The sequence below is a fragment of the Stegodyphus dumicola genome, chromosome 11, assembly GCF_044657685.1.
Source record: "Stegodyphus dumicola isolate Sdum_Otavi_A_Nest chromosome 11, ASM4465768v1".
In the NCBI taxonomy this organism is placed as follows: domain Eukaryota; kingdom Metazoa; phylum Arthropoda; class Arachnida; order Araneae; family Eresidae; genus Stegodyphus; species Stegodyphus dumicola.
Genome location: NC_140778.1, coordinates 92,386,908 through 92,399,897, shown reverse-complemented (window position 1 = coordinate 92,399,897; position 12,990 = coordinate 92,386,908). Strand labels below are relative to the sequence as shown.

The window sequence follows — 12,990 nt, the reverse complement described above, 5'->3', positions numbered from 1 at the left end:
TTCATTTATTTATACGATAAAAAAAACACTTTTATTTTTTTTATTTAATTGGATTTAGTTTTTTTTTTAAGAGGAGAAGGGAAACTAAATAATATATATCTAAAGAAAAAAAAAAAATGATTACGTTAGGTTATCTGAGTATAATAAAGCATATGAGAGCTAACTGCTTATGGGGAGTTTATTACATCTTATTTTATTTTTTTGGGGGGGGACATATAGTATAGATATGTTTCTGCAAATTCAAAAATCAGTTTTTTCATTTCTTTAACTTGTTCCACAACTTTTCTCACTGTGCAAGAAACTTGCCAATTCTGATGTGAAACTTGAAACATATCAAAGGACTTGTGAGGGAAGCATTTAAATTCATCAAAATGATTTAAAAGTTATTAATATAATCTTTGGCTGTTACTCCCTTAAAAAATTACATATCTGAAGAACCATTTGATGAATATATGTTTTATTTGTTAATGCTATTTGTAATTTTTCAAAGAAAATTAACCAATAGTTGTAGTATCTTTTGTGTTTTATTTATGAGTACTGTAAAGTTACTTTTCTTGTGTGCCCATGGCTATTTCTTAGGAATCTGTGAAAAATTTTATATTATTAGTTTTAAACATAGTTAAATTACTTTGATTAATTATGAGTTATGCCAGTTTGCAAGTAAAACAAAGTGCCTATAAACATATTAAATTTTGGTATTACTGATTATTTAAACTTTCAGCATTAATTCACTTTGTTGATCTTGATTTTCGAAGAACTATTGCTTGATATTATGTGTTATTGCAAGAAACTATTTTTTAAAGCAATTGCTCTACATAGCAATTTTGTAATAATATCATATTCTTGCAGTTTCATAGTTTCTTCCACTGTAGGCAAATCTGACAAGAACATTATTTTAAAACTGAATTTTAAGGCCAAAAAATATCATGTGTGTAAAAATCATCAGAATCTGGAATGCAATAAAAAGAATGCACACAGAAATAGCGATACTGCTTGTTAAAACTGAAGAACTGTTATATTGGCACAGTTGTCAGAATATGCCCTATTTTGAAAATTTGGCAACTTCTACTAAAGTAGTTACAGTAATGAGTACTCTGATTTGAAGCCAAACAGAAGTTGCACTTTCCTCTATTATTAATAAGAAAACACCTTAGCACATATTAAAGATTTAACCTTTGAAACTTTTACTGCGAATCACCTGCTTTAAAGTTTGCATTTAAATAAACTCAGTTCCAATCAGATACTATATTTATGAGATTAGCGTCAGAAGCACAACATTTTTATTCAATATAAAATTTCAGTTGACAAAGGCAGGTGCCTGCCAAAGATCTGACCTTACTTATATTTTAATATGCTTTGAGCAAGTAAATCAAGATTTTTTTTTAAAATGGATAAAACAGTTGCATAACTGATTTTCTATAATCATAGCATTTATTTTTTTTCTATACTTCCATTGAGAAAACCTGTAATAGATTACCTGAATAAGGTAATCTTTAAAGGAAGGCTCGACTCCAGCATTTTCTGTTAAGTAATTAACTATAGTTAATGCTTCTTATAAATATATTAATAATTCAAAGCAAAACATAAGTTTACTTAGTTCTCACTTGCGATAACTTAGCTGGCACTCCTGTATTAGGCAACTGCATTGACTTCACTACTGCTGGAGATAACCCTGTTCTATAGACTTCCTGCTCTACTTAATCCAAAACTTTTAACTGACAATACAAAGATCCATAGATGGAAATGTATGGCAATCATCCTTTTCACTCCTCTTGGTTTCTTCCCTTCCTTCATAAGAAATAGTAGGAATTGTAAGAAATTCATAAGCTCTGAAAGTTTCTCAGATCCTCCATTTCCATTATAAAGGTGTATTTGCTACGGTTTAAGAGCTATCTATTATGAGTTGGATAAATGTTTATAAAACTGTGATTACTTGTATATGTAAACATCTCAAAACACAAGGCAACAAAGACAAGCAGAACATGTAAAAAACTCATACTCAGCTAAAAATTTATTGAACATTCTTCATACCATAGGACACCATATAAAATAATTATCCTTTTGGAACATATTTAAGTTAACTATTATTTATCTGTTTACTATGCCGGTCTGTGGAGCCAGGAAATGCTTGCGAATTCAAAAGAGTTGAATTACTTGAATTCATCACCAAAGAGCTTTTTTGTGACAAGGTAAATTATTTCACTCTCCCGAAACAGACTCAAGTTCTATCCTTGATCGTCTTCCAAGAACCTGATATTGCACTTCTGTTTTAATCCACAGATTTCGCCAGAAGCAAACCTCCATTAAAGCATGGAAAAGTCCAGAGACAATGAACTATAAATCAACAACTGTTTCATGGCTGCCACAGAGGTGTTGTTTTGGATGTGACAGGAATACACATCTTCTCCACCCACCTGGGGAAAAAAACTGGTGAACGTCATTCATGCAACTCATGGCACCTCACTCAAGTGTTCAACGGGTTGAACTAGACATGCTACACAAATGAAGCTGAATACTCCCCATCAATGCAATGATCATCCACATCAGGATATTAGGCTCAAAACAAATCATGATGACAAAATCACACTTCCTCATCATTATAACAAAAACTGTGGGAGGTTATATATGGCAGTCTACAGAGCCAGTAAATTCGAAAGAGTTTAATTACTTGAATTCATCACTGAAGAGATCTTTTTTGACTAAGCAAAAAATTTCCCTCTCATGACACAGACTCTGTCTTCCAAGGACTTTGCATAGTACTTCTGATTTGACCAATAGATATCACCATGAGAGCAAGGCCTTTTTAAAATACCAAAAGTCTGCTACCAAAATACTGTTAAAATACCAAAAGTCCAGAGACAGTGAGCCATAAAACAATAATTGATCCGCTGCTGCCACACTGGATTCTTATCTTTAATTTCATTATTACTGAAGCTAAATATTCAAGCTTTTATGACTGATGCTAGCAGACCTTTCTTCTCATCTACCAAAAATAATTATTGTTCATACAATACAGATTCATGAAAAACAGCATCTATCAATTTTAATTAGAATTACATTTATTAGGTTAAATGCCTCAGTTCATTTGTTATAAATTTTGTAGCATTTGGAGCTGCGGTTCAACCAGTATAATATTTTAAGCATATGTAAACAAAGAATATTAAGGATCATAAGTAAGTGACTAAACTAACCACGCACATATTGTTTGAGTGAAAGAAGTCAGGAAAAGATTAATTACTTACGGAATCTTTATTTTTAATTAGTAGATTTCGATTTGGATGTTTTTGCAAATTTACTTAACCATGAATTTATGCAAGTTGCATATTATCTAAGTCAATGGTTACTATAAAGTTGAAAAAAATAAAATACCCATAAACATTCATACAGCTTCAATGCTTTCAAAACACTTATATACTATAGGGTAAGAATTATCAATTCATCATAAATAAGATTTGAAAGACTTATTTAAAAAATTACCTGCTCAATATTTGCACGGCATTTCTCCAAAAGATATTTAGTTACATCCAAATGGCCATTTCGACATGCCATAAGCAGTGGTGTCGCACCACTAGTGTATGACGAAACTATTGTTAAAACTTCTTCTTTTGTCTTAGGACATAAGAGAGCCTACATAAAAAATAAATTTATTTTACTACCATTATAATCTATCATCAATATTGATACATTATACATAAGTCTAAAATATAAAGGAGCCTGACAACTAAATGAACACTTCCCATACTCACAATTCAGATCTCTGTTCATTTCTTGTAAAATTCTCATTTACAAGACTTCAGTACAGTTTATACTTAACTAATTCTGACCTATCTGGGCATTAAAAATTTAATCCACATTTAAAAAAAATCACATAAAAAATCAATTTTATCGAGAAAATAATTATAATGAGCTTTAATTTTAAACATAAAAATTATAATTATAATTCAATTACTACAAAAACAAATGAAACTGAATGAATTCTTTATTTTTTTCTTCAATATCAATGGCTCCCCTGATGCTTAACTCGCAACATCAATTTCAGTTGTATGGCTTTTAGTTAGTTGTCTTAAGATGAATATGAGCATCTGAATTTTCAGTAGTTAAACTGCTCCTGCTCTTAAAATAAATATCATGTGTAAAAATATTTGCTTGCATTTATAAGATGAACTGTGCAGAAAATCTTTCAAAGACATTTTTTTTTTTTTAAATTTAGGATTGTGTGCGGATACACTTCGCCAACCTTATCGATTTCATCTTGAAATTATATTACAATTTTTATTTTTAAAAATAAAAAAGGATGTTCATTACTACAATTTTGTAATCAAACAAAAATGTTAATATTTATTTTCAGTTTAATTTTTTTGTGTATTCTTCAAGTGATCATTTCATGTCTGTTTTATAATTTATTTTTATGCATTATACTTTATTTTTGGAGCAGGTGACTTGAAAATATGAAATGGGTCACTTGTGACCTGCAGGTCATAGATTGCCAAGCTCTGGCCTATACTCATTTCAATACACTTGTTTAAAAACTGGGACAAAATTACTGCTTTAAGGAAAAGGGCTAACATATTGTGTGAAATGCAGTCGATTGACGCATACTGCATTAAGATATTGCACCAAGTGATAGCATTTTGTAAGTAACAGGAAGAAGAACAGTAATAGAGAAGCCATCATTTCATACAGTCAGTCAATATGGAATATTTTTAAAAATGTACGGATGTCCTTGCATTGGTTCCTCAAATTCATTTTCCGTGTTTTTTGCAAAAAACAAGTTATTAGCAAAAGCTCATGAGAGGAAAACAGTATTATAAAGAGTTAAAGGATAATTTAAAGCTTCTAAAGCCTACACCTCTCGGTCCAAGCAAGCTTTGTGAGCTTAAGACACTAATCAAGTCTTCTTAACCCGTTCAGGACCAGCATCGCGACACAACTATTCCACTCCTACCAGCCTGGTGTCCTGTACACGAGATGCAACGATTCTGCTCCTATGAGCCCAGCGTTGCATATACATGACATAAAAACGGAATGATTTATTTCAATTTTTAAAAGCCAGTAAATGGAGCTAAGTGGTAATTGTTTTCACAAGAATTGATTCACATGGCATTTGACCTTCATGTACTGCCATTAGTTTCTGTTTTGTGCTTCTGGTTTTCAGAGATTTATTGAAATAAACAAACTGAAAATCCCGGCTCTTTATAAGTGCGCCTGTGAATTAAAAGGCGTTTTTGTTTATTTTGTTAGGATTTTCTTTCTTTCTTCCTTTTTTCCCCCTATTTATTCTGACACTTAACATAAGGTTTCTTGGTTAATTAACCCCTTAACTGCCGTGGGCGTATATATATGCCTTGCTCAGCTGATGTGTTAACTGCCAGGGGTAAATATATACGCCTTGCTCAGCTGATGCGTTGACTGCCACGGGCGTATATATACGCCCTTCCAAACTACTATCATTTGCTTTGCGCTGCTACCCGTAAAATTATTTGCAAAGCTTTGGAATACAACACCACAATGACCTTGACAAAGTATGCGAAGGAGGATACTATTTCAGAGAAGGGTGTGTCTAAAGCGATGAAAGTAATGACTGGGTGGTATTGGCTGGTGTTGTTTGAGTAAAACTTTTTTTTTTAATTATTATTCTGTGTCCTCCGTTTTCATTTACTTTTTGTAGTAGGTTCCAGGAATAAAGAAAGATAACGAATAACGAATGTTTCAAACCCATTTATCTTTTTTGAATTATTTTTTGATGAACTGCTCGTGCTTCGTATTGTTACTGAAACTAACCATTTTGTAGACGAGTATATAAACCAACACCTTGCAAAGGAAAAATCAAGAACATAATCGTGGCATTCAACCAGTTAAGAAGAAATATATGTTTTTTTAGGCATACTGATTTCACAAGGTTAACACTGAAACCTGATATTACACTTTACTGGTCTAAAAATGAATTGATCGAAACTCCATTTTAGGGATCTTTTCTATTATAAAAACATCATTTTTATTATACTTACATCTTTTTATTACAGTTTTACTCAAAACATTAAATTTTGTGCATTCATTTTTTTTTTTTTTTTTTTTTTTTTTTTCTCATTTTTTATTTTGTGAAAGTAAACAGTTTTTAGAAAGTAAAACTTGCACTTTTTTTCCCTCTAATACATCGCATAACGACGCACGCCTGTGTGAAAAACCGTGGAACTAGGAAATGAATCTTGTACGTTTACCGTGGCAGTTAAAGGGTTAAAAAGTAACATTACAACATTATTACAGAAGGGGAAAGACTATCAGCTTTCTCGACACGTATTGCTCGCATTTCTCAGGAGAGAGCCAACATTTTTGTTTTCTTATTTGATTTAATAGGTCATTATATATAATGACACAGGCATTATATTTTTGTATATAATGTATTTACTTTACATATAATGTAATTATATATAATGTATATATTGACATGATCAGTAACGGATATCCCGCCAGTGGGGGGTCTTTCCTTGATCACTTTCTGGTCATTGTGGATGATGTTTTCAATTTAGAAAAACAGGAAGTTTTCTAATATAAACCTGATGTCACACAGGGTTTGAGGAAGAAATATTTTTGAGTGTCTTTTGAAGTTTTGTGACATGTGTTGGGGTTATATTCAGTTTCATTCTGTTAGCCATTGCTAAGAGACCTTACTTAAAAACTTAAAAATTTGTTCAAAATCACTGGACACTCCCCCTTACCGTCTAACTGAAAGACAGTTTCTGAAAATTTACATTGACAGAGGAGGTAATAAAGGTAGGAGAAGATGTGTTGTGTGTGCTAAAACCAAGGAAAAGCGAAAGCAAACAACATATTTTGAGTGTGAAATATGCAATGTAGGACTGTGTCTTGATCCTTATTTTGAATTATTTCACACACAGCAGAATTTTTAAACTAGAATTTAATTACATACAAGTAATTCTTGTTCAGTTTTTTTTTATTTCATATTTGTAAATTTTTTTCATGTTTGTAGCATTTATTTCTGTGTGTATATAGTTATGATTTTAGTATTTTGCCTGTTTAATCTATTTCTATTAATGTGATATTCTTTATATTAATGCACATTAAAAACAAGTACATTAAATATACGCAACTTCAAAAATTGAAGTCATAATATAAAAATGCTGATTTTATACAATTTTTTTGTAAAATTAGGCTTAACTGCTGAAAATGTGCAGGCCGGTGGTAAGGATCCATTTCAGATGGTCCGGTAGTGATATTTTTATAAATTCTCTTTTCAACTATTTTTAGGATTCAAATTAATATTTTAATTTTTACTAATGGTAGTTAATTCTAATCATTAGTTTCATTTTACTACCATGCCTTCTACCATTAATTGTTTAAAAAAACCTACACCTCAAATGAAAGAAATTCAAGGAAGAAGGGCACAATTCTACTTTGATAGATTTTGTGTTCATGGGTATTTTTTGTTTTAAAAAAAAAAAGCGTTCTTTGCATTGGAGTAAAAAGGCATTGGAGCAGCTGTAAAAAATCATTTTTACTAGCACTTTCAATGAAAACAACTGTTCAAAACAAACAAAAAAATTTTTTTGAAACTTTTTTTTTAAATCTCCCAAAAACTTAAAAATGTGGAGATGAGCCCTTCCTGCTGCAAGCCCTTCAATTTCTACATTACCTTCTCTTTTTATGGAAGTGCAAATAAAAAATTGATCCTCAGTTTTACTCTGCAATAAAAAAACTTCCAATTCTGTCTAAAAAATTCTCCAAAGTTCCAAACTGGCTTTGTTTTGGTTCATCACAAGGAATACACACCAGCAATAATCCAAAATTGAATCAGCTACACAAGCTTCATCTAGAACCAGAAAATTCATTAGTCGAATTTCAATCAATCCAACATTTAATATTTCTAATGTTAGTTTATCAGAGAAATAAAAGACAATTCTCAAATAGAATTTTAACTTCTCATATACCACTTTAACATATTTTTCACTCCCCTTGAAAAAACTTTCAAATTTCAGAAACAGACAAAGAACTGCTCAGACCTCTTACTGTCCATAATGTGAAATCTAATAATAAACCTTTAAGCCCTAACCTAAATGTGAGAGAAAAAGGTATGTTACATAAAATTCATTTTGAAAGCTTACAAAGGTCACCTTGGACAAAACCATTTACAATGACAGTGTCACAAGACTCTTCAAACAAGACCACTATAATATGATCTCTAAAGATCCTTAACATTTGAACCTATCAATAATAAAAACTGCAATTAAATCTTCACAAATTTTTCTGACTCATAAAAATTGCTTATCCTATCAGTTGTGAATTATGTCAGACTACATGCTCTTTTCAAAATTCATAAGTAGTATTCTACTCTGATCCACTGCATCAAATTTAGGCATTACCTCTTACCCATCAGCTAAATATTTAGTTTCTTAATTTTCGGCTTTGCTAGTTAATACCACTTATACCATAAATTCTCCTACAGAAGTAAGTGCATTGATGTTGGAAGAGGCTACTTTGAAAACTTAAATAAAATTCGTAAAATTTCTTAACTATAAAACTTTGAAAACCTATGTGTATCTCAAAAATTTCAAAGGGAACATTCACGTCAAAAAGACTGGAATGCCATAAAAATAATCATTAAATATTTAAGAATGATATAGACATTCTCCTTGAGTTTAGTTTTTGAGTTATATTTCCTTGAGTGTAGAACCAAATCCTTAAGTCTACTCAGATTCTGATAGGGAACAAGTTATTCAAGACAAATCTACATCAGAAAGTGTAGGCATATAATGCACACCTTTAACACAAATATGATCGAAATTTACAAGTGCATGTAAATTAATCATGTGTCGCCATATGTTAAAAATATAGAAAAATCAGCATACAAAAGTTACATTTTTACAAGCACTTAATGCTGTTTATTTAAAAGAAATGACAACTTTTGAAATTTAAAAAATTTCAGGATTGGATACATTTCACAGCACTTTGTGTGACATTAATAGCATTTAACTCAATATTTTTCAGTTTTGGTCTCTCTCTCTATGTATATGTGTAAATATATATATTTATATATATGTGTGTGTTTGTATGTGTGTGGAGGGTGTAGATGTTTGTATACAGAATAATGTCCACTGTCAAGACCAACAGTAATCCATTATCAAGGTAGACCGCTTTCTTTGCTTTGTCGAAATATGTATGCATACATATGCTTATAATTTTCAATACACACGTAATTCAGACAAAAAGAAAGAGAATGGAACCGTAATATTTCTAGCTGTTACACACACCAAGAAATATTGGTAATGATGCTTGACAAAAACTAAATCTGGAGTAATAAAGCACGATATTGTAATTTCATTGAATGGTGCTAATGCTGCTGATCAAATCTGTAATCTATATTATATGTGTCAAATTTGTTCCGTTGAAAGTTTAAAATGCTTTATCATCTTTTGAATACATCAGAAGGTGATTCATTTCCCACACCTGCTCACCGTCAAGTTTCTAACAAGACACTTGTTTAGAAACTGGGACAAAAGGACTTTAGTATTTGAAGGATTAATTTGAACCCAACAATTGAAACTAACGTATCCACAGTTCATTGATACCAACCATTTCATTTCTAAATTCACCCACTCCTTTCTAAAAGCATTTCTGTCAATACTAAAAGCTAATGAACAGGTGTTGAATTCTCAAGATAAATGTTGCCGACACATTGTGTGTGTGTAACAGAAAAATGTGTACTTCAGAACATTTTGCAGTAGCTCAAAAAAAGTCACGGACCTGATCTATACTGTAGTCAAGGAGAAATTATTTCCCTTCCTTTTTATTTCAAAAGATGAGTTTCCAAACGCCTGTGTCAGCAAAGCAGGAAGCGAAGCGGGAGGCCGGGACTGAAAGCTGTGCAACCAGTTTTATAGCTATTTTTAGCAATTTGTGAGTAGTTTTTCAGATAACACAGTAAATCTCGGGGGGGGGGGTGATTTGAAGTCATGATCACTGCCGGTAAAGCAGAATTTAGGTAAAGCAAAATTGTAAAATTCAGTGAAGCAGCAAGCAATAAAATTTTAGAATTTGGGGAAAAGGGCACTTGACAACAGAATTTATAGCCTACAAAGTAAGCAAAATACATAGCACCATACCTGATTCATGATACAGTATTCATTCCCAATAACAAACTTATTTGAGGATAAGTTCGAGAAAATGTTTTCTAACTGTTACATAAAATCTGTAAACAATTATCTTTGAAAGGTTATCCAATTATATCGTTACTAATACGGCAAAAATTTGAAAAGCAATCAATCTCTAGGGTCTTTACGTCACAATTTATTTTTATTTTTTCGAATATGATAGTTAGATCTCTCTTCTAGAATATGTATCTTTGTACGTATAAAGTATCAAAAATAATAAAAGTCATAAATTTTCTCTAGTTACGCTGAAAGCTACATCTGAATATAAAGATAAGAAAGACATATAAATTGCTGTTGTTATTTACTGATCATAATGGTAATCAACCGAACGTGATCACATATACCGTCTTCAAAACTTTGATTTTTATCAAGCTTCGTATACATACTAGGTTTTTGTTAGTCATGTAACTTAGTATCCTAAATTTGAGATGAATGATGAAATAACACTAGTTCTGAATTAGCTCACTCAGGAAGTGAAATTTTCTCCTTCCCGTCAATACAACATATTTATAGCTTCCAATGATGGCGATCACTAACTAGATATGTTACGGATTAGAAGCCTGATAGGACTTTGCACTCCATAAGTTTTTCTTTATTCGCTTTATTTGCATGCATGCTTGGTTGTGGAAGAAATTAAAAAGGCCTTTTTACTTCCTTGTACAAAGTAAAAAGGAAGTATTGTAATCGCGAAAAGTTTCAGGCAGCATATTTCAACGAAAATATCCATTTCGACTGCTATCGAATGCAATTTAACAATGTTTTTGCATCATATCTGTATGTTAGGACACAATAAAATACTCTTTTCCTTCAAAAAAATTATAAAACTGCTTTAAAATTCATTCTGAAGAGAATTTTTCATAGCGTCTGTATGTATGTTCGTGCATACGTACGTATCTCGCATAACTCAAAAACGAGTAGCCTCAGAACGTTGAAATTTTGTATATAGAACTGCTATAACATGTAGATGTGCACCTTGTATTTTGGTTGCAATCGGCAGAACCAAACGTACATAAATATATTTATATATATATCCACTCTATTACCCAGCTCAGTGATCTCAGTTTCTTTACTCTTATATGTTTGCAAATTGTACATTTTTTGCTTTAAAAATGATTGAATTATGTTGTTTTTATCTTCCGGTTAAGGTTTTTATACCTTTAGTAAATCTGTGTGCAATATTTTTAGAATTATCAGCAATTTTAAAGTTGTTTAATTGCTGCTAAGCCTGTTTTAATGGCGGCCATTGATGTTTACATTTGAAACAGGAGACTAGTGGATTTGTTGCCAATCTAGAGAAACTTAGCTTTGCAACAACAAAGATAACGCATTCATTTATTATTGCCAATTAAATCATGCTTAATTCTTTCTGGAATTTTTTCGAGGAAATATGCGTTTGAAATTTACTTCGTAATTTTTAATATAGATATTTTGAGTTTTTATGTATTTTTGCCTTCTCGCGAAGTGAGAACTGAATTAATTAAATGAGAAATATTCAATCATCTGTGAAAAACTGTTTCTGTTTTGTTTTGTTTGCTTAATTTCTTTTATACATAGTTCTAGCTTTATTATAGTATTTGAATAGAACATGTGGCAACAATTAGATAATTCTTTAAATGATATACATTTTGTGCATTCTGAGTTATAATACGAATGAAATATAATACTGTTAAGTAAACCTAGCGCAAGAGTGTGGCTATGGTAAACAAAGTAAATTTTAAAGAATGCATTTATTCTATTGTGGTTTATGTGCTGTCGGCGAAGTTTGTTTAATTCAATCTAATAAGTTTAAATAAAATGCAAGAAAAAAATGCATATAATTTAATATTCCGTACAAGGAAGTCATGTGGTGTACACATCAGTTTTTTTACTTAGATTATTCGAATGTATACGCCAAACATTTATTTGTTGAATTGTAATAATAATTTGGAACGTGGTGCTAGAGCCGTTGCAGTTGAACCGAATGCAAGTTTGTTTAGAATTTAGAGAGTTTGATTACGCCAAAGCAGGTGAATTTGGAAAACCACAAAAATCGCTCATGCATCCAACTCGTTCATCGAGGCTTGAACTCCGATTGAACTACCAGTGCTCGGCGGCTCGCTTGCTAGAATTTAAGGAGGAAATGATTGTTAGAATTGGGTCAGGCTCTTTAAATGTAGCAAAGCCATGAGGGTTATCTCCTTAAGATGGCAGATACCTTTGTGGAGGAATTTTCTGAAGACTTATTAGATTAGTTTATTATGGCAAAGCACACTAGGATGCCTTCATGTTGGGACTTTCTTAGAGAAATTGGCTCCCCATACACGTTACACATGGAGAAAACTATGAAAACGTCCATGCAGCCAGCCTGTTAGCCTTGATTCGAATCCAGGTCAGAACTACCAGTGTTCAACCATTTAATTCCTCGACAGCGAGAGGGCCTAATTGCTGAAGAGAACTCGCTTGTATTCATGATACACATGGGGAAAACAAATAATGCAGCCAGCTGGTTCATCTGGCATCGAACCCAAACCAGTTCGAACTTCCAGTATTCAGTAGTCTTAACCACTCGTCCACTAGTAGTATGTGGTAAGGATCCACAGATATTGTAGTAAACCGGCCCTGGTTACTAGTAGGACTATATATTGGTAATCATCCAATCTACAGCAATGAAATTTTAGAGCATAACTGTGAAGTCAAATGAGACACTCCGATAAACGTGGTATATGTAGAGATGGAAAAATAAAAAGGAAAATTTATTATTCAAAAACTCATATTTATTAGTAAACATTTTATAAAATTTATTCTTAATTTAGCATTTATGAATTCTCAGAGAATTATCTCATCG

General features: G+C 31.7%; 1 protein-coding gene across 1 annotated transcript in view; it reads right to left on the bottom strand.

The window, feature by feature from the left end:
- Nucleotides 1-12,990, bottom strand: part of LOC118194594 (protein fem-1 homolog C-like) — a 64,510-nt gene that overhangs the window by 37,269 nt on the left and 14,251 nt on the right. Inside the window, exon 2 of the mRNA XM_085826998.1 lies at nucleotides 3,478-3,627. Coding sequence (XP_085683124.1) covers nucleotides 3,478-3,627 — 150 coding nt within the window. The remainder of the gene's footprint in view (nucleotides 1-3,477; nucleotides 3,628-12,990) is intronic.